A 21,613-nucleotide genomic window follows, 5' to 3' on the forward strand; every position below is an offset into this window, starting at 1 on the left:
ATTTGGTGATGTATAGTGGACATTACACACATACTGTATAGTCGGACTCTCTTTTATCTCTTTTGTATTTTGTCCCCAGACAATAAGCAATTAGCAACATTGTTTCAACACTCAACACTAAACAAACCAACATACCGGTAAGTGTTTAAGTATCTGCACATTTATAAAGTGACAATTTAATGACATTTTTAATACCAAACTGTCAAATATTACAGCTACATAAGAATGAGGCAAACATCGAAATGATCGGCTATTTTTTTAATCAGTGGAACCGAGTCATTGATTGATTGATGAATTTATTAACAGATTGGAGAATTACAGTAGAGGACAACTAAAAACTAAATGACTCAAACTAAATGTATGCTAACAATTCCTAGTGCTTGTGACGGTAATTTAATATAATGTCATGTCCACAACCCATTGCTCATGAGGGACAGACGATGACGCTGTGAGTTGGCATAAATAAATACAATAGTTGTGACTTCCGAATTCTCACTGAGATGGAACATGAATGCAGAAGTAGAATGAGGTTTGCGTCTGAATTTGCGTGCACACACACGCACACACACACACACACACACACACACACACACACACACACACACACACACACACACACACACACACACACAGCAATGTCAATATGTCAAGCAAAACCCAATAATGTTTTTTATATATATTATTTTTATAATGGGATATGTATAACATTAAAGAATCTTAATGTCCAAGGCAATAGTCTATAGTGCCCTGTTGAAAGACCTGTCTGGTCAAAGGAGTTGGCTCGTATTTTGACAAGCTAATTAAATAAAGACATTTGAACTTAAATACGGGTATAGTTTAATCTTTCCCTCCTTGTTTTCATTTGTCTTGGGCATTGTGGATACAGATCAAAGCCAGGAAATCATGTCATTTTAGATTTGACCTGCTATTGGCAATGGCATACCTATAGCAACATGAGTTTTTTTTAAAGGATTTAGAACAGTAGGCCTATAAGTTTAGATTTAGAACAGTGGTTCTCAAAAATAGCATGCTCACAGCATGTCACTTTGTGCCTCACTGTGAGCTTGTACATGGACTATTTTTGAGTGTATGTATCGATTATGTAAAATTTTACAAGATTGTTTAAAAATAGCAGATCTGTGTATATAAAGTCAAAGTGTCGAACTAATTTTGCTGGGGACCCGCAGGAGTCCTTGAGGGGTTTCCCAGTCCCTCTGTTCTGACTCAAAGTTATCAGTTAGTGTACAGTGCCCCCTGGCGGAACTGATAACCAGAGCAAGTTGGAGTGGAAAAAGGAAAAAAGACCATACTGTAGGTACTGACAGATTAAAATATGTTATCTTTAATCAACACTGATTTCATTACAAGCCATAGTGCCAAAATACCATCCTCAAAATATTGGCATTTCATAAATAACAAAACAAATTCAAACACATTGTCAGTCAATAAATAGGAAATTAATATACCGGTAATAGACTATCATTCCATTTTGATAGGAAGACACTGCCCTCCGTCATAAAATGCACTAGTACAGCTCTTCCTCAGGTAAGGTTAATAATAAATAAATTAGATGAAGCATTCCTTCAACAGCTACAAAAAAAATATTAGACATGCAATCTCATTCCCCTGATAGGACACGGCCGCATACACACACACACACACACACACACACACACACACACACTTAAATCTTGAAAAAGTGTGCCCCAGGTTGTGTTTATAGCCACATGAACCCTATAGCATCCGTATTCTTGGAATGTCATAATAGGCGAACAATACGCAAAAATCAACAAAGTATAGGGTTTAAGTGGTTAAATCTCGCACACAACCCCCCACCCCAAACATTTCAGTTCTTAACAGTGGTCCCATCACCAATCAGCATCTGTAAGGCAGGGCGGCCTGTCCCATTTTGATGCGGGGGACGAACAGCACACCAAGCATCATCCTTTCCCCCCAGCCCAGCAGCTTGTTGAAGGTCAGATTGAGCGGAGAGAGGAGGCCCGGTTCCTCCAATGAAGTATCCTCTGACTCTGCCATAACAGACAGGGCCGGCTTGGTGTCCGTCGAGGGCTGTTGGTCTACTATGGCACTGTGCTGTCTGTCCGCTTTCCCCCTGCTCATGTCCCTGACTATCTTTCGGGCTGCGCTGGGCTCACCCTTCTTTCCCGTGTTGTGAGGGCAACTGTTTTTCTTCCCCTGGGCCCTTCCCTCTCGCTCTCCCTTCCCTCTGCTTTGGGCATACTTGGTGCGTGAGTCGCTCCGATCCCTTCTCTTTGGCGCCTGTGCAGGGGAGCCGACTGCTGCTGGATGCTCAGCACTCAGCCTTGTTGCCTCGTGCACAGCTCCCATCTCCCTCTTGTGGACAGTTTGGGAAATAGCAGTGCATGCTGTCCGCCTGGTGTTGTTGCTCTGCAGGGGTTTCGGGTGGTAGTCAGGAGGAGTGGGGGCGTTTCCCGGTGGAGACAGGGAGAGGGTGAGGCTCTTGCGTTTGTCTGACAGAGAGGCAAAGCCTGTTGGGATTTGCAGCTGATTGGGCTTTGGTTCTGGTTTAGCGGGCTCACAGGGACTCAGAGCTGGAGGAGACTCACATGGCACCTGGACTTCTCTTTGGTGCTGGTTCAGGTTCAGTGTTAGGTTGAGAGTCCTGAGTTTTCCAGAGAGTGACAGGGTCAACGGTGATGTGTTCCTCCGTTCTTGCTGCATGTTTCCTGTAAAACTCAGAGCGTTCTCAGCTGAACGAAAATATTTCTGCTCTGTGTTCTCTGCGTTGCGCGAATTCTCAGTGTGAACTCTGGCGGCCTCGATGAAATCACTGTTAACGTGGGTGCCCTGATAACTCATGTTGTTGCTCATGCTCTGATTTGCTGACTGCGGAATTGTGCATCTGTAGCTGTCATTGTCGTTGGTGTCCACAGTTGTGATTGGCTGGGCATCTGCGTTGCTGTCTGAGCTCTTCCGATTCAAGGTGCCCTGGAACTGCTGCAGCTGCCCAAGGAAGTTGAAGTTCGGGGAAATCGAGGGCCGGCGATCTTTCACAAACCTTCAAGGGAGATACAACATGAGGTCACGACTAATGTGAGGATAGCGTCTAGTTTAGGAATGAAATACGGTATGAAAGGTGCTGCTATTCTAACAATGTCACAAACATAAGAACGAAAACCCACCTGTAGGCATGATCGAGGTCCATCCCCAAGCTATACATGATGTAAGCCACAGCCAGAGCAGGGGAACGAGAGATGCCTGCCGCACAATGAACCAAAACTGAACACCCTGAAGACATGGCCCCATCTGAGAGACGCATAGATGGAGAGCAATGAGAGAGCAAGAGAGAGACAGAATTTAGGTCAGTCTTGCAGTTCAAAACCTAACAGCAAAACTGCATAATGCTAAATTGTGTAACACTCTCATGAACCACTCGCCCTATTTTATAACGATGGTGTTGTGAAAAGAGCATCTGCTACTTTTGTTTTGCCTATAACATGCCCAAAATAGGGATGCCAAGTTGAAGGCGCACTACTAATAACACATCTATCAACAAAGGGCGTGCATTAGGAAAACGTCTTCATTTGCAATAGTGTTCAGACTGTTCACTGCTGGATCAGCAGCTATTCCAGTGGTCTCTGGCGTGCAGCGAATAATGCAAGTCTGGCGTCATCCTCACCAATGAAACCCAGCGCCTTGGGGATCCAGTGCAGCAGGTCGTCTCGATGGGAGTCGTCAATGGGGATGCGTAGGTACTGGGAGCAGGGCAGGAACGTGGGCTGCGGGCTGCAGCGGCTCACACTCAGCACATACGAGATCCCTCTTGCACTGAGAGCATCCTGTATTATCCAGTGAGACAAGAGGGGAGGGGGGGATGAGCGAGAGAAGACGTCATTGTTTTGAGTTTGCAGAGGGATGCATATTCAGCTTTGCAGTAAGGGTTCTGCAGGAATGCCTTTGCAAAAAACAGAGCAGGGTACCAGGTCTGTCCAGTCCTAGCCGTGTTTTAGCACTATTTGTAAAGGGAAAATCCCAAAGGCTGACCAGAAGAACACCATTATTACCTGAGTAACATCAGTCTCAGCACCCAGGTAAAGATGGGGCAGGATAAGAGACAGCGGTGGCCGCTCATTGTCTCTCTCTCTGTAGAAGACCATCTCTATGTCTGAGACAGAAAACATGTTGCATATACATTTATTCCAGATAAGTTATTTTAATTTAATTGACTGTCAAACACAAAATCAAATATACACATTTCAAATAAAATAAAATAACATTGCATATTAATTTTGCAAATGCATGGAATAACATTGTTGAAACAACATGGTTTACTAGTATGTAATAGTTACTACTGCAAGTCACTGCAAGTGATTGTTGAAGACGACGTGGTTGTTGCAGAAGCTGAGAATCAGTTGCACTTGCATTCTATATCAACATGCATACCGAGTAGCTTAAGATAAGTCATCTAATATATTTTTGATTAGATACTTACAGTGAGAATTACTTTCCTTTTTTTCCCCTTCAAAACTGCAGATATGCACTGCTCAAACAAGACTTCCTCGGCCAACGTAATATCGGTTAGTTAGATCACTGCAGCGGCTCGGTGAAAATGTCACTATAAATCCAGTCCAAGAATTCAGATCATGGAGAAAGTCGTTTTTGCAGAAGATTAAACAAATAAATAAATCGAACTAACGAACGTCTATCGTCTCCTCTTGCCCGTCCTCTCTGCGAATAACGTTGTGTATGTGTTGTTGTCTGTCTTATACCTGCTCCAGGGGGGATAGCGATGAGGTAATGCTGTTTCTGGAAGCTAAGAATAGTCGCATTTTGGATGTGATGTCATTTTCAGCCAATCAGCGAGCTGAGTGTCAGGGTTACACCAGCGTTGGTGACTCTTACGAAATCCGTGAAGCTGGAGGGCGCCAGTTTAGCATTTACAGGAGATTGCAACAGTCATGATTTGGAAATAAAAGCAGCGCCCTCTGGCGTCGTATAATTCAGCGGGTCACCTGTTTTGGTGTAACACGCATCCTCCGACACGGTGTGTACACGCTCAATTTGCCACCACGTCATCAGTTCGCCGGAGAGGACCTCGGCGTTTTATTGTGATGAATCGTACCTTTTGATTCACCAGTTACCCCACCCTCCCGACAGACACTATTGTTACAGACGGGAGGGGTATTTGCAAACACGCAGCTGCCTTGTCCACTCACCAGAAAAGCATTTATTTTAGGCGTAGCCTACTTGCGCAAAGACATGTATTATCCCATGAGCTAAGTGTTTGTGCGCGTCATGTATAAACAATAATCCCCCTGACTGTTCATTCCGTATTGCAATTGCAAACGTTATGCGTCATTAAATGGGCTATGCCATGGCCTCTGCTGTGCGTGTGTGAGATCTGCACTGCAGCGCAAGGAGCTGCATCATTGCAGAACAACCCCCCCTCACCCCTCATGACACTGACGCACATTTTATTGCATGAATGACACAAGAGCCCATCTAAAATGACACCGACCATAAGCATTTACTTGCTTAGTTGGTTGCATCCGATTTCTTGTAGTTGCAGACTTCTTTCAGCGCCCAGTGCAGAAGATGGCCTAGTTTGCCTTGATATGGATTGGATGGTGGAGAATGCCAGGCAGGACGAACCAATAGAGGAGAGTACTGTAGGTCTTCAGAGGTTGACCTACAGAGGCTGAGTATTCCCAATGCACATTCATTGGTTATGATAATGATTAACCAAGAAGCCGTTATTATACATGGGCTACAACATTATGTACCTGCAGATACTAATCCTAGTTTTAGGATATCTTTACATCCTTGCCACAGCATACATTCTGGATTCATGTGTGCACCTATACACGTTCAATATAGGTTTACATGATTACAATACGTCAAAGCTGCACAATCAGAACAAATAATTCATTGAAGATACAAACATCACACACAGTTGCTGTAACCTAGTTAGATAATTTAATTTGTTTATGTCAGATCCATCATAGCTTCCTCTGTATCCAGTCCCCAGCTGATGAATGACATCATGTTCCTTCATGAATCAGTTGTTTGGCCAGTGTCTTCACTGTCTTCAATAAAAGCATACTGCTGTGTGCAATGAATCCTTCTCATGTTTCTCATTCATTCTCTCTCGCTCACTCAAGAATGAGACAGTGAGCACTGTGTAGAGTATATGGCATAGTTTTACTTTCACATTATTCAGTACAGAGTAAATCTTAAATCTAAACACAGGTATTTGACAGTTTTTTTTACACCGATACACGGGGCTGCTTTAGCTAGCGGATACTGCATAGACGCACACACACACACACACACACACACGCACGCCCGCACACACAATGACAATGACTACATTTGTTTCCACTACAATGACCAGTGTCCTGTGCACATAACACGGGACGTGATACCTGTTGAACTAATATGACCATGTATCATAAATGTCATTAGCTTTTCCTTTTTTTTTCTCTCTGTGGTTACATCGAACCTTGCACACACACACACACACACACACATGCATACAATGCCCACCCTTAACGACAATCCCCTGTAGTTGCAACTGACAGTTGGCTGTCATAGTGGGCAGCCTGCTCTCTCCCCTCACATGAGTGTGTGTGCATGTGTGTATATGCATGTGAGGAAGGATAAAGGTGAGATCAGTCTTAAACCTGAAATGTGAATGCACACACAAATAAGTGCCATAGGGTACACACACCTATGGAAAGGTGTCAGCATTTGAAAGGATTGAGACTCTTTTTCCATGAATCACAATCTTCTCCCAATATATATATATTTTTGGTGCGTAGTCAACGCACAGGTCTGAGAAATGTTATTCTATGGTAGTGATTGTTCTGTCAGATTCTCCCCTCGAAATATTATGGATGAGCCAAAATAAATGTGAAAGAAAGCAAGACCGCCATTGCCTCGGCTGCTGCACTCTTCATGTGCAAGTCAGTGGAGCTGGGCTCTCGTGCCTCTCAGCTGGGGCACCGCCAAGGAGTGCAATCTATGCTTTCTTAGGATAGACCCACCACGGGCAGTCAGGAGATCGAGGTGAGGTCCATCAGACCCCAGAAAAACTGACTTCCAAATCTGTGGTCAAATGTCATTTCGGTAGGACTCGCTTGATCTGATCGTTAGGGTCACGCTTGGGACGGCTCCAAGACATCTTTGTGAGCTCAGAGGAACGTGCCGGTAAAACATCTATTTGTTTTAACACTGTAAACCTGGACAGCTACCCTGCTACTGCGCTTTAACTCTCACCAACTGCCTCTCTCTCCACCCTCAGGCCTCCTATCCAGATTTCTTTCTATGCCACCCGTCACATACATGCTCACCAGGGATGAACCCAGAAAGCAAGAAAACATACAAACATCAATAACACATAAAAAAAAACACACAAAAAAACAAGTTAATCAAAAAATAATAAAAGAAGGCTACTCAATTAACGATTTCATAATATTTAATAAACACAAATGGAATCATTATAGTTTCTATATAAAGTACTGTGTATGGTGTAGCGGGGGTGGGGGGGTGATGGTAAAATGTGTGTGCCGGGATTATGGAAGTCTCCGGAAGCCTCCTAAAGTGCACTGGCCATTTCCACTGGAATTATTGAGTAAAGGGGGCGGAGACCGGGTATGTGGGGGGCTTTGATATTTTCTACGAGTATCTCTGCAATAATGTGGATACTAGGCAGGCAGGGGGTAAAAGTGTGTAGTTTGAGACCTCTGATGTCAGATTTCATTAGTGTAATTCTGTGTAATTCCCGCCCACCACCATAGTCCAGCATGTAAAGCCCAAATGTGTGCGACTGAATGAAACCATGTACGTGAACATGTGTGTGCAGAGTAAGTTCTCCCATTTGCCTTCAAGATATGGTCTACCATTTGAAATTATGTAAAAAAAAAAAGGAAGAAATAAAATAAAAATAAAAATAAACTAAAAAATATCCCCGATATACCACCTTACCCCAAGTGTGTGTGTGTGTGTGTCAGCGTGGGTGTGTATACACACACGCAGACACAGACACGTGTGCCAGCTGTCATCACAACTACAGGAGCAACTCAGGGTTGGATAGGCAGGACGGAGCGGAACGGAACACAACGCCACGACTCTGGGAGCACATGCGCACGCACACGTTCATACACACACACACACACACACACACACACACAGCCATACACGCCACATACACAGGTAAACACCGATAAAAACAAGATTCATAGCGCTCATGATAATAAACAGGAATTATAGTAGAACTGGAATCATAATTTGTGACAATAATAATGACATTAATATGGCCGCCGCGGCTAGCGACAGCTGCTTTTTCCCTTATAGGTAGGTTACACCTCTTTTTTTTTACTCATAGATTCTTTGTTGGAGGAGAGAGGGGACAAGGGACAAGGGGACGGGGGCGTTGGGATTGGTCCGGGCGAAGAGGATCTTGGAGGTTTTGAAACGCTGGTCTTGTAGTTTCATCGGCAGGGGGACACAGAGCACGATGGTCCAGGTGCTGGGGGAGTGGGGTGGGGGGGGTTGGGGGGAGGGTGGGAGTCGGGGTGGTGGTGAAAGGATTTCGGACCCCCGCCTTTAGAACTGTTCTGCCAGCAGCTCACAGAGACGCTTGGAGACTGTGTCCTTACTGCAGCGCAGCGTCAGACGGTACATCTGAAGGACAGGTAGACATACAGTCAGAGGACATTGTTGAGGGGCGCTAGCCCCTCCTATATACAGGTTTAATATCTGTTTTTAGTTAAACAAACATTAAAAACACCATTGACAATGGACAGAGTTTAATGTTTGTTTAGTCGCTAACACAAACATTAAATGTCATTAACAATAAAGAGAGTTTATTGTTTGTTTTGTCCGTGTTTGTTGACCATTACATCACCTAATCATAGAAACATGAGTTAGACTTTAATATATTAGCGCCCCTCACTTCACACACGTGTGATTGTTTATCTTTATCTAGCCTTTGTAGATGTGAAATAAATCAAGCTTGAGCAACTGCATGGCCTATTTGTTACCCAAAATTAAACAGATTTCGTGTTTAACCCATTCTGACCTGAGATCAGATTCATACGAGGTTTCCACGGGACACACACTGGTCTGATGAACCCATTCTGACCTGAGATCAGATTCTAAAAATGTCAGTCGTTCTTCGAATTTTTCAAAAATAGCAGACCTACAAGCTCGTATCGCGCCACTCGGTGGCGCGATATGAGCTTGTAGATCTGCTATTTTTCAATACATAAAGCGTAACATGATGCTAACACCAAAATGGGTGCCCGGTCAGAATGGGTTAATTAGGTTTGCCGTTAATTTCATTGTTCAAGCTTTTTTATGCCATATCATGGAGGCTGATTGCAATTTGAGAGTTTGTTTAGGCCAACCAAGGTTAGACTACATCCCATAGCCTATAAGGATGATTGCGCTGAGATTGACTACTTCATTGTTAGGCCAACCATCTACCTCTCTCTCTGCCAGATTCTCAAAGTGGGGTCCAGTGTCTGTCAGCGTTTCTTTAGGGGGCTTAAGTTTAAATAGACCCTTACATTTGGTTACATATGTATTGTCGGAGTTAAGGGAGGTCCTTGAAATGTTTAAGTTTGAGAACCACTGCTCTAAGCTAGTGGTTAACAAAAATAAATACATTCAAACAGTTGAGGGTGTTCACACTACAAACAGATAGCAGGTCTACTTAAGCAATATTACACGAGAGCGTGTGGTTTAACGTGATTATTGCCACGACAGTGATGCGGTCAGGAACGAGACGTAGTCGAGTTTCGCAAGCATCACTGATGCTACATCTGTCTTTTTTTTAATGACAGATGTAGTCACTACGACCACAAATGTCCCAAGAAACTAGCTAGCCTAGCCACCGAGTTTGCTAGCGCTCTGGGAGAACAGAGCAGCTGAATTCTTTGTTTTGATTAGGTGGTGAATGGTGCTGGTTTAATCCACGGCTAGAAGGCTGTTTCAACATTCCTCGAAACGACTTGTGGTATAATTTATCTCTCAAGCCTGCTAACAGCAGAATCTGTCAGCGCCCCTGCCTTAAACATGTAACGTTGTTGTTAGTAGGAACAAACACAGAAGCACCCGGAAGGAAGTGGACTGAAAAGTGCAGGGGCCAAACCAGAGTTCCTGTATAACACAACAAATGTGGTCATTCAGTGATCATACTGATGTTTTACCGATATCAGCTTTTTTTTCCTTTTTTTTTTTTACAGATACAGCTTATTCAATCATGAAGTGTTGTAGTTCTGTTTGACCTTGAAAATGCTTTACTATAGTTAATAGTGTGAGCTGATTTAAGTGTTTAGATGGGACAGCATGGATGTGCTGCCTCTATTTGGACAAGCAATATCTGTTACCGAAGGTTTCACACCTTCACAAGGAGCCTGGTCTGACTGTACACCTTGTCAGTGGGACTCCCTTCATTAAAGGAAACACATTCAATTATAGCAAAATTACCCACTTTGTTAGATGTAAAAGTAGTGGTGAGATATATGATTCTTCAATAGCTGGTCCATGGATGAGAAATTGATATTCAAAAATGTATTTCCATTGCACAGTGAAACAGGTCTCAAAGTCTCTTTAAGAACAAGGGAAACAAAGAGTTTGGCTATATACATAAGATTACAAAGCTGGGCACAGCATTTTAATTAAATAAATTAAATATAGCTTCCAGTTGATTTTATAATTTGAATTAGGAAGAAGATCCAGACTGGATCTACGGATCCAGATCGGCCCAAAAAACTCCTTTAGCGCCATCTAGTGTTAGCAAGCACACACCTAAGAAATGCCGCCCGTCCGCTCTCGGAGCTTCCTTCCCTTCCGGGTTATTCAGGAAGGTGGGGGCCTTTGTGAGGAGCACATAACCACTCGCATTAGCTCATAGCCCTTAGCTAGCATTACAACCAGTTACATTTGCTCAGTGATGTTGTGGTACAAACTCACAAATGATTTACGATCGTCGGGTGAGCGGTGGCCCACCATGGACAGCTCTCGAACCTTTAGAGATACAGCGCTTTGAAAATCCTGTTATAATGGAGGCTCAACGGAGCTGGATATAAAAATCCCAAAGCCAGTGGGGACGGAGGCTCTCCATACTAACCGGAGCCATGCTAAAAAGGTAAACAAACAGTCAGCGCTTTCACATATATGGAGTATACGGTTGTCTACGAACATACGCGTAGATAGCACCAGTAGGTACAGTTAGCTACATTTATAAACGTGGATTGCAGAGAAAAAAGTATAATGGTTTAGCCGCACAAAATACAAGGTTCACTCCTATGCCTCGATTCCTGGCTTGTTCGCCCAAGCTTATTTTTTTCTCCTTTGAAAACAAAAAAAACCTTTGAGGGGCGCTAGCCCCTCCTATGCCCAGCTTTCCAGGTCTGTGTGAACACAAACATTGGCTTGTGATTGGCTGATCACCCCATAGCGATGATTTGATTGGGTGAGCAAAGTACATATTGAAGATAGATAAAAGTGAGGGCAGAAAAGTGAAGACGCCAGAAGTGATTGGCGCATTGGACTTCAGGATAAAAAGTGAGGACAGAATAGTGAGGACGCCAATTGTGATTGGCTGGAATGTGATGATGTATGATTATGCATGTACAAATTTGTGGCAACAGGCATTCTGATTGGCCAGTATGAGATGATTCATGATGATGTACGATGATAAGAGTGCCCCCCACTTCAAACGGGTGTGATTCTTTGTAAAATCAACAGCTGGTTGACTTTATGTATTTAATATGCCGTACTGGGTTTTAAAATAGGCAGAATCTGCCTTGTTTCACTTTGTTTATGTTTATGTGCTAAAATAATGACTTTGAGACCCATTTCACAGTGTAATGTAAGTTACAGAGATTGCAGAGACTATTTTTTACTACTATTACTACTATTTGCATCATGACAAGGTGTCTACAAAAGCCAAACCTCTACCAAAGTATAATTTTGCTTAAATGTGTTGGTATGACATCCATTTTCTGACAACTAGTTTATTTATTTTCTGAACCATATCCTAATAATCAATTGTATGTTGTGGTGCAGCTCTAGTCCATAGCTCTAATGGCAATTAGTATTGGCCTTTGTATTGGTGAGTAGCGAAAACATTTTTATTTTCGCTACAGACGAGAGGCTGGTCTGCATTTCATGCCAGCGCAGGAAGAGAAATATAACATAGCTCTAATGCAAAGGCATTAGAGCTATGGATCAGAGCTAGTTCTGGTGTATCCCATTAGCATGAAGATACACACCAGTGAGGGGAAAAACTGAAAATGTTCTTCATAATGTGTTGGTATTGATTCGGCTGTGACAGTAGTGGCTCTTGCTTTGCTCTATCAACAGAATCAAGCCTAACATCATTTTCCCTCGCTGACTAGAACAAAATGGCCTTCCTTAGAACACAGTAATTTTGAGCTTCTTATCAGAAAAGTAAAACGTGGCCACAACAACTTGTGCTTTGACAATCAAGGCAACATTTAGTCAGACAAAATAAACTGCCAGAAAGACTGAGCTTGAATGTCCTGTGTACAATACGTCTGGCAGAGGAGCAGGGTAGGGGCCCTAAAACAGCAAGTACGGTACCCAAGACATGACTTTGTAGCTAGACAAGCAAGCAGAGACAGACAGACAGACAGACCACACAGAGAGAGGTGAGACACTTACCACGACACCAGGCTTGGGTTTCAGCAGCACATAGATAGACACAGACAGCAGTGAGGTAAGCCCTGACAGCAGCATGGTAATCAAAGACAGGACAGTTGTTTTATGTCCTTACCTGAGCTTGTGCGTTGGGCTCAAGTCTGAGCAGACAGCCCACCTGCTGACCCTTGGTCTGAATGACGCCAGCGCACACATAGTTCTCTGGATTAGGATCCACGTTTTCCAGCAGGGCACATCCCAGACCCAACAACTACACAAACACACAGTTAATGGATGTTTGGCATGACATGAAGGGAGAGATAATTTAATTTCATTCCATTTATTAGTTATTTGTATAAGACACCACGTACAAACAAAATGTATCTCAAGCAAAGAGAACTTTACGTCGCTATGAGCTAATTTGCATCTGTATTCCCTGGGCAGGTGAACAGAAGCAAAAACCTGTCACTCAATCACCAATACAAATAGACCAATATCCCATCATACTCACCAAATAACCTAAAATCCATCAAAACAACACATAGGCTACACATATCCAAAGTTAGACAGGAGGTAATCAAAGTGTTGGAGCAAAACAACACTCTTAACGGTAGCAGCATTATGGATTATCTTTTGCACTAAATGTTGAAATACAAAACTAAGTTGTCAAAACGTATGAGTGGATGTGGATGTGGATGTGGATGAAAAAAACCGGCTTGACAGGAGGAGTATAATCAATATTTAGAAAGTGGTCAACATGACTGTGTACCTTAGCCTTAAGTACTTCTGTGTCCATGCCATTGACGGCCTTAAAGATCTTTTGTGCTTCTTGCTGGGGCCTGACAAGAGAAGGGAGCAGACTTTATTAAGGGAATTAAACACCATCAACACAGTGTGAATGTGTGTCAGAAAATACGAAAGGAATGATTAAATGTTTTTGTTTGTAAAAATGTACTTCACATATTAGCACATTTTCAACTAGGTTCTGGCAAAACACACGTACTGGCTGAGCTGTTTCCAGCGCTGAAAGAAGTCATTTGAGGCCATCTCAGTGGGCTGGAAGAACTTGTTGATGGTTACTGGCAGCTTGAGGGTGATATTCTGCAGAGCACCTCCATATCTGCACCAAGCAAACAAACACACACACCACGGCCCAGACAAAACATGAACTTGGGATAACACTGTAGGGCGGATGGTCTGTGTATCTATCTGCACATGGTTTGTGTACATATAACATACATACATAGTAGATAAAAGACAGGTATACTGTAGGTTTAGGCTTTAGGGTCATGGTTTAAAATGCACAATCTTGTAGGTTTAAGGCAGGGGTGCCCACACTTTTTTGACTTGAGGTCTACTTTTAAAATTGCTAGCTCAAGGTGATCTACCAACCAAAAAGATATTATCCCATTGCTTAAAATAAATAACATTAAGGCATTAGGACTGTTTCAAAATCAATTCTATTTATTTACCTTTTCAGTTACCCCACATTGCAAAGAAGAGATTTTTTGTTAAAGTTACTCTTTGTAATAACGTCAATCAATTTCAATTTGTAATAACATATTGCTCATAAAATGTTACAAACAAAAGTATCACACATAAAAAGCATACACAATCACATGAAGGAACAATGCACCACTCAACTCAACCAGAGCAGAACTCCCACCACACTCAATTAATACAGTTGCAACCACTATATTAATGGAAAGTATTTCATACAATTTAAGTTAAAAAATCAGAACTATCCCTTTAATCAGATGACTGCTTGCAGCCTTGCACTGAATGGAGTCCGTCAGCGCTGCGTAATCTGGACAGTCGCTGACAGCTAGTCTTAAACAGGCCTCCAAATGATCGTCCGTCAACGTGGAACGATATTTGGACTTAATTATCTTCATGTGGGAAAACGCTGATTCACATAAATATGTGGAGCCAAATAACGCTGTGAGCGAGGCTGCACAAGTCCTGATGTTTGGATACTTTTCCTCCACGAGTAAGTTCCAAAACTCTCCATCGCGGGCGCGCAACTTTAACTGTATGTCAGCCTGCACTGCCATGATCTCATTCTCCAACGCAGAAGAGTTCATGTTAAAAAGTATTGCTATTTTCGAGGCAATGGAATCAACATCAGCTTCTGAATGGGAAGCACATAAATGTAGCGTCATGGGCTCGAGTAAGGCAAACGCAGTTGGACTTGGAATGTGACATCGTGAAAAAATAATCTTCTTCCCACTCTGCATGGAAGTGATATGTTTTAGGCTTCTTTGCCGCGCGCATCTTGCTATATGAACAATGATGGATAGATATCCCTTTAATTTGTTTGTTTAACAACAGAACAGACCCGACGTTCCCCACACTTGAAAACAAGGCACTGCATTGTGGGGGGTTTTAAAGCCGCCGCCGCCTGCCCGAGGCGAGGATTGTTTTTTTTCATGGCAGGGCCAAGCGGTCTACCTGCGCAGCGCTTGCGATCGACTGGTCGACCGCGATCGACGTAATGGGCACCCCTGGTTTAAGGTCATGGATGGTTTAAAATGTGAAATCTATGGTTTGTGTACAATGCAAGCAGTGACAAGAGAATGCTTCGTATTGACATTAGGGAGGTAACAGTTAAATATAGAACCGTATGCCATCCATGGTTCAATACACACTTAAATTGTTTTACACAACATTTTCCATGGTTTTACGTGCACTTCTGCACGCAAGTATATTCCATGACAAAGAGATGAGCATTAATGCTTATTAAGCAAATCACTATTCTGACTCTTTGTATGATGAAAGGCCAGTCATTCTGCAAAACATCAGAGGACATCCAGATGAAAACACTTGACCACGTGACCTCTATCAATTTGCCAATAGCAGTAGTTATTGTTTTTGTGAGTGTACAAATGTACCGTAAGCTTGGATATGTGGCTACCCGTCTCACCACTGTAGGAATGGGGAATAGCTGCGTTGTCGCCGTGTGGCAAGTGCATACCTGAATTTGATGTTGAGTAGCGGAGCTTCAGAGAAGTCGTTGATACATTCGATGTTGAGGACCTGCTGCACTTGCGCACCTCCCTCTACTAGAGGTTCCACTGGCTTGGTCTGCACGTTGAGCTGTGGACCTCGGCAGTCAAGGAACACTGTCTGAGACACTCCAGCTGCACGCTGCTTCAACATTACGCAACACTGCTTCAACACTACCAAACACGGCATAGAAACCATTATATTTTATAATATAGATGACAATGTCAGCTGCCTGAAATAGCCGAATTACAATCTTAGAACTTGTAGATCTGGTATTTTTGATGCATCACTCCGCCACTGAAATTTGTAAAGGATATCAGACTGCAGATCTCCAGGGCAGCTAACTGTTGTTGTGAAGCCGGCGAACTGCACTGATGTTTTGTTCCCGTAGAAAAGGTACATTCTCCCTGTCACACACACACACACACACACACACACACACACACACGGCTCATTAATGCACACAGCAGAGACTCTGGTCTCGTATTTTATTAATGGCAATACAATTGTTCTATTCTGGCTTAATTTATAATTTGTCAGACAACAATCTCATTGACAAAAATGACATATTTCCAACTTGCGTGGAAGTGTAAATCTGACTTCATTGCAGACTCACCCAGGTTCTGACGGTACTCAGACTTGATGCCGATCTGCAGCAGTTGGTTCTCAAATAGCACACCGTTGTTCTTGCACACAAACCTAATGGGTGACAGCAGGACCAAACCAAGAACTTTACAAGAGGCCAACAGAACTATCATGCGGACATGTTAACATGTTATCCAGGAAACCATAAAATTGCAGTTTTGTTTTTGAGACCTATAGAGTGCAATGACAAAAAGAAGCCTGGTGTTAAACTGTAATGGCAACATTTGAAACATATCTGTTATGAGAGGACAAAGCAGAATGTGTGGTGTGCAGTTAGAGATCTTACTGTTAGCTGAAGACATTAGAGAAACCCAAAGGAGAGGTGGCACCACTGAGCCAGGGGGTAAGAGAGATGGGAGGGGGCTTACTTGTTCAGAAGCTCGTCAGCCTCGGGCAGAGGAGGGGCGGGATCTTCAGAATCCGCAGAAGGGGGAGCAGAGCTGAGAGACCAGACAACAAGTTGGATGGATGGATGGATGGAAGAAAGGATGGATGGAGTGGGACCAGCATAGGATTGGAGAAGGAAATTAAAGCCCCAAAAGAAGAGGAAAAAAAGAAAAAAGGAAAAGTTGAATCAGTGTGATGGAGTGAGTTAAGGAGGAGGCAAAAGCAGTGAGAGCAAGAGGGGAAAGGAGGAGAATGCGAGATGGTTTTAGTAAAGCATCAGAAAAGTCACGTATTATTTTTGTACAACATTTAAAGCATTGAACAAAAATCTAAATAAAATGAGTATTTTGCAGCTAATTAAAAAGTGTGGTAGATATAGTTGGAACAGACTTAAGTAAATATACGTACAACACCATGAGGCTACTACTACCCACAAGACAAGTTATGATGACAACAATAGATGAATACAAACTAGGGAAGTATATTTTGGGCTGAAAACACTATATGGATGTGTGTTTGGACTACGCCAGCCATGATTGTAGTTTTCTGGGTGACGCTGTAGACTACTACTGGACCCTTACTCCGAGTCACCAGGACCCTCGACCAATAGGGAGTCAGAGGTCTCAGTGGGCTGTTCCAGTTCTCTGCCAGTGTCCAATCACAACGAAGGACAAGAGATGGGCAGAAACACGCGCGCACACACACACACACACACACACACAGTCGAGCCAAATGCAAAGAGGACACACATGCACGCAGACACACAGATGCAATTGCACACGCACGCACACACACACAAACACACACACACAGGGAAGTGAAGGGAGGGAGAGACAAAAAAAGAAAAGAAAAACACAAGGCAAGAGAGAAAGACAGTCACATACATAGCAAGATAAAGAACAGACACAGATTACACAAACACAGAGAAGAGACCGACAGCCAAGAGACGACGAGAGACAGACGACCAGCGTGTCTCACAAACAGAGGCCCTTAAACACTTAATTAGCAGCTATTTACACAGCTCTTTTAGGAAGGAAATGAAAACACACAAAGAGAACAATCCTTTCATCCTTTCTCCATCACAGAACTATGTTAATAAGGCTCACTTGAAAAAATGAACATCAATTGCTTTGCCATTCCCTCTGGCATCTCAGCAACATTATCTGGTAGTTCGGTAGCTGCACAAACACACTACTTTATTCTAAACCCAGCTCTCTCTCGTAGTGGCGTGAACTTTCACCTTAGGAAGCCGTCATCGTTCACACCGGCGGAGGAGGCGGCGGGCCCTGCCTCGGAGAAGACGTCCACTAATAGGCTGCCGGCACTGGGCGCCGCGGATCCAATGGGAACGGAGGAGCGAATGCCTAGCAGGTCGGCCGATGGAGAGGGAGTGGACTGGAAAACACAGGATTGCATGAGCGAGGAGGTGTGTGTACAATCACTACACAATGAATTTCTCCTAGCCGGGGAGCCACAGACCCAAAAGCTGTGATGTCATGACATACTTTTTATTTGTGTTTTTTCTATTCACTTGGTCATTAAGGTCCACAGAATGAGAGGACTGCTCTGCCGGAAACATTGCAAAAAAAAGTTATGGCCATTTTTGCATACCACACCATAGACAACCAATATAAGGCTAAATGTCATGTCAAACTAGGGGGTTTTCATGATTCTGAAGTGGATATGGCCGTATTTGGGCCAAGGAGTGTTTTCCATGCAAAACTAATGTTTTGGGTGGCTGGCTCCCCAGCTATCTGGTGTGTGCCGAAAATAGAAGATCTACAAGCTCACAATGTGTTGCACTGCAACACGCTGTGAGCTTGTAGATTGACACCTGCACACAGTCAAGCATAACATTGATTGAGTTCTACTCGATCTCTTCTCCACTAGTATTATTTGTTGAGTTCAGTATATTTAGTCATAGTTTTAGTCATAATAGCTTAGTTTGTCAGTGGAAAAAGGTCGACAAAATTAACACTGCACATAATTTCTCAACTTACAGCGTTTGAGCCGCCAGCCATGACTGATGAGTCTGGGCCCCTTTCGCCTCCGTTCAGCTCTCCTCCCTCCCTCTTGCCCTCCTCCAGATCCGACACTACCACGACACCGGGTCCCTTCTTCTTCTTTAGCTTGGCCAGGATGGAGGACTCTCTCTCTGGGAAGGGTGGCATCTCCTCCAGGACTGTGGCCTGTGGACACACGGAGACAGTATTTTTGACCCATAGCGATGGACAAAATATAATATCATAAATAACTTTCGATATGCTAATATCATCACCATAACCTTTATTTCAACTCAGAGCACAGTTGACCTCATTTCCTGAGGGCTTGCCCTCAACAAAAATGTTGAGTTTTAAGGACTTCTGGAGCTCATTCCAAGCAGAGGGGGTACTGACTGAATGCTGTCTTGCCTAGTTCTGTCTGAGCTAGGGTTGGGATTCGGAACCGGGTCCGTTTCAGACCAGGTTGCGGATCCGGAGCCGGTAAATATTTTTATGAACGGTTCCGCAAACGGTTCTCATCAGTCTTCATTTAGCTCCGCTGTGTCTGTGCATGCATACAAGCGGCTGTGGTGATGTCACATCACCTACAGTACATGAGTTAGTGGGGTCAGGGAGGAATGAGGATACGCGGCACACCCACTTCTGGAAGAATGCATGCAGTGAATGTTCGAGACTCGAGAGCGACTCAGCAGCAGCGACCGGAGCCAGCAGTGAGTAGAAAAGAAATGTCTAAGAGACAACAAAAATCAGTATGGTTATACTTCCAAAGAGAGGGAAATTATCACGCAAAGTGCATAAAATGTGATGCCATCATTTCATGTAAAGGTGGTAGCAGCAGCAGCAGCAGCACAGCCTTCGGGGGAAGAGGCTGATGATGACGCCGACGACGACCAGGCTGCTGGTTCACTTTCCCCAGGCTAGTAACATTAGAAAATAGACAAACTTCTCATTTCTACCGAGCTGTCTGTCTGATATTTTATGAATCACGTTAACTATATAGCCATAAATCAAACAAAATCAATTTGTCTGCACTTAGTTACAAATTACAAGCAAATCAACTGCTTTTAAATTGTCTCTAACTTAAAATCCTAACGAATCCCAACCCTAGTCTGAGCAAAAGGACCCTTGAGCATCAGGACGTCATTCGTGCGGGTCTGGTAGGTACTAGCCTGGGTTCTGATCCAACATAGAACAAATAGGGCAGAATTACTGGTTCTAGGCGGCCCCGGCTGTTGGTACGCAGAAGCGCTTCCCGGCGCTTGATTGACAGCGCATTTTGAATTTTGACGACGCATGCACGCTGGCGGAACGCTTATGTGCAGCCCTGCTCATAATCTAAAACTGAGAGAGAAGTGGCTTCAATAATTGTTTTTCTACTGGATGCAGGAAAAAATGATTATTTCTATAGAGAAAACCAATTTTCTATTTCTATTAAAACGTTACATAAATATAAAATATACATTTTTTTTTACAATCCAACTATAAATATAATGATCTTTTTGACAAAAAATTCAAAACTACACTCCGAAAAGCTAAACAGGACATGGAAAGATGGGCAGCACTCCCATTATCGCTAGCTGGTAGGATAACTTCGATAAAAATGACTATTATGCCTAGGTTTCTGTTTCTCTTTCAGGCAATCCCATTATTTATCCCAAAGGCCTTTTTCAGGGAACTTAATAAATACACATCCACGTTTATTTGGAATGGCAAAGTGCCCCGCATAAGGAGAGAGTTTCTAGAGAGCAACGAAAGGAGGAGGGTCGCCTAGCATTACCCAATTATCTGTATTACTACTGGGCAGCTAATATCCATATGTTTATGTTTTGGGTCTTCGATCTACCTGAGAATGAATCCCCGATGTGGTTGAGCATGGAACAACATGCAAGTAGCCCGGTATCACTGGGCTCTTTGATATGTGCCCAATTACCTCTAAGTAAAGGTCAAAAGACAAATAACCCAGTTGTTCAAGGTTCCCTGAAGTTTTGGTCTCAGTTCAGAACCCACTTCAAATATAAAAAAGCACTCGTCACCTCCCCCATTCGGGCAAACTGCAATTTTGTTCCATCTCTGACAGACCCTTCATTTCAGCAGTGGCATGGAAAGGGAATTAAATGTGTGAAAGATCTATTCAAGGAGGGGCACTTCCTTTCTTTTGAACAAATTAAACGGGTTTTTAATATTTCATAGTCAAACTTCTTTAGGTATTTACAAGTACGTAGCTTTGTTGGAAAGTATTTCTCTTTGACAACTCCACCGAGTACTTGGGTAGACGAGTGTTTGAGTTGGGATCCGGTTGACAGGGGCATAATTTCTAGGCTATATGACTGCCTTCAGAGGGTGGCTGCCCCGTCACTTGAACGTGTGAAGGGGGCATGGGAGGAGGAGTTGGGTATGGACTTACCAGATTCTACCTGGCAGATGGCAGTCGCACTGGTACACTCATCCTCAATATGTATTAGACATGGTTTGTTACAATTTAAGGTTTTACATAGACTACATTTATCCCCTAGCAGACAAGCCACGTTCTATCCAGACTCAGATCCAGCCTGTGCCAGGTGTCATTGGCCATCTCCCCCCCCCCCCCTTTCTTTTTGTTTTGTATTTTTATTTAATGTATTTTTCTATATATTTTATTTCAGTTATTGTTGATTGACAATTTTGAGGGTTTTGTTTTACATTGTATTTCAGACATTTATATATTTTTACATGAATGTTGAGTACTGGTGTTGTTGTTGTTGGTTTGTCCTGTATCCGTCTTGTATCTGTTGTCTGTCCGGTCTTATGTTACTTGAATAATATCCAAAAGTCCAACTCTAGTCTCTTCACGATATTGATATAATATATCGTATAGTGATGTTCTCGCTTTGAGCACAGGGAGTCCCCACTCTCGCCCGGTAGTCTTACGTTACTGAGAA

The 21,613-nt window shown here is 43.2% G+C and overlaps 2 protein-coding genes across 4 annotated transcripts in view; both read right to left on the bottom strand.

Annotated features, from left to right (window-relative positions):
* Nucleotides 1-1,195: 1,195 nt before the first annotated feature.
* LOC308323838 (uncharacterized protein) lies at nt 1,196-4,733 on the bottom strand. Its single transcript, XM_080775690.1, has 5 exons — nt 4,475-4,733; nt 4,047-4,147; nt 3,662-3,821; nt 3,165-3,288; nt 1,196-3,040 (listed from the first exon to the last, which is right to left on the bottom strand). The coding sequence occupies exons 2-5, from the start codon at nt 4,137-4,139 to the stop codon at nt 1,876-1,878; spliced, it is 1,542 nt and encodes a 513-aa protein (XP_080631816.1). The 5' UTR covers nt 4,140-4,147; nt 4,475-4,733; the 3' UTR covers nt 1,196-1,875.
* Nucleotides 4,734-6,164: 1,431 nt separating this feature from the next.
* The window catches only part of ap2a1 (adaptor related protein complex 2 subunit alpha 1), a 28,719-nt gene continuing 13,270 nt past the window's right edge, over nt 6,165-21,613 (bottom strand). Inside the window, exons 13-23 of one of the 3 annotated variants that reach the window (XM_080776910.1) lie at nt 18,693-18,881; nt 17,933-18,087; nt 17,274-17,336; nt 16,674-16,745; nt 16,277-16,359; nt 15,977-16,067; nt 15,629-15,751; nt 13,658-13,774; nt 13,424-13,493; nt 12,791-12,925; nt 6,165-8,667 (exon numbers count right to left, since the gene is read on the bottom strand). In XM_080776910.1, coding sequence (XP_080633036.1) covers nt 8,590-8,667; nt 12,791-12,925; nt 13,424-13,493; nt 13,658-13,774; nt 15,629-15,751; nt 15,977-16,067; nt 16,277-16,359; nt 16,674-16,745; nt 17,274-17,336; nt 17,933-18,087; nt 18,693-18,881 — 1,176 coding nt within the window. In that variant the 3' untranslated portion in view covers nt 6,165-8,589. The remainder of the gene's footprint in view (nt 8,668-12,790; nt 12,926-13,423; nt 13,494-13,657; nt 13,775-15,628; nt 15,752-15,976; nt 16,068-16,276; nt 16,360-16,673; nt 16,746-17,273; nt 17,337-17,932; nt 18,088-18,692; nt 18,882-21,613) is intronic. The other 2 variants (XM_080776908.1, XM_080776909.1) reach the window with 2 other exon arrangements.

Source organism: Protomyctophum bolini (genome assembly GCF_963924005.1).
Source record: "Protomyctophum bolini genome assembly, chromosome: 11".
NCBI lineage: Eukaryota > Metazoa > Chordata > Actinopteri > Myctophiformes > Myctophidae > Protomyctophum > Protomyctophum bolini.

Coding starts and splice junctions, on each gene's coding strand:
- LOC308323838 (XM_080775690.1), bottom strand. CDS start 4,139: ATGGTCTTCTACAGAGAGAGAGACAATGAGCGGCCACCGCTGTCTCTT. Junction 3,289..3,661: donor CAAGGCGCTGGGTTTCATTG/GTGAGGATGACG, acceptor TGCGTCTCTCAG/ATGGGGCCATGTCTTCAGGG. Junction 3,041..3,164: donor GACCTCGATCATGCCTACAG/GTGGGTTTTCGT, acceptor TCTCCCTTGAAG/GTTTGTGAAAGATCGCCGGC.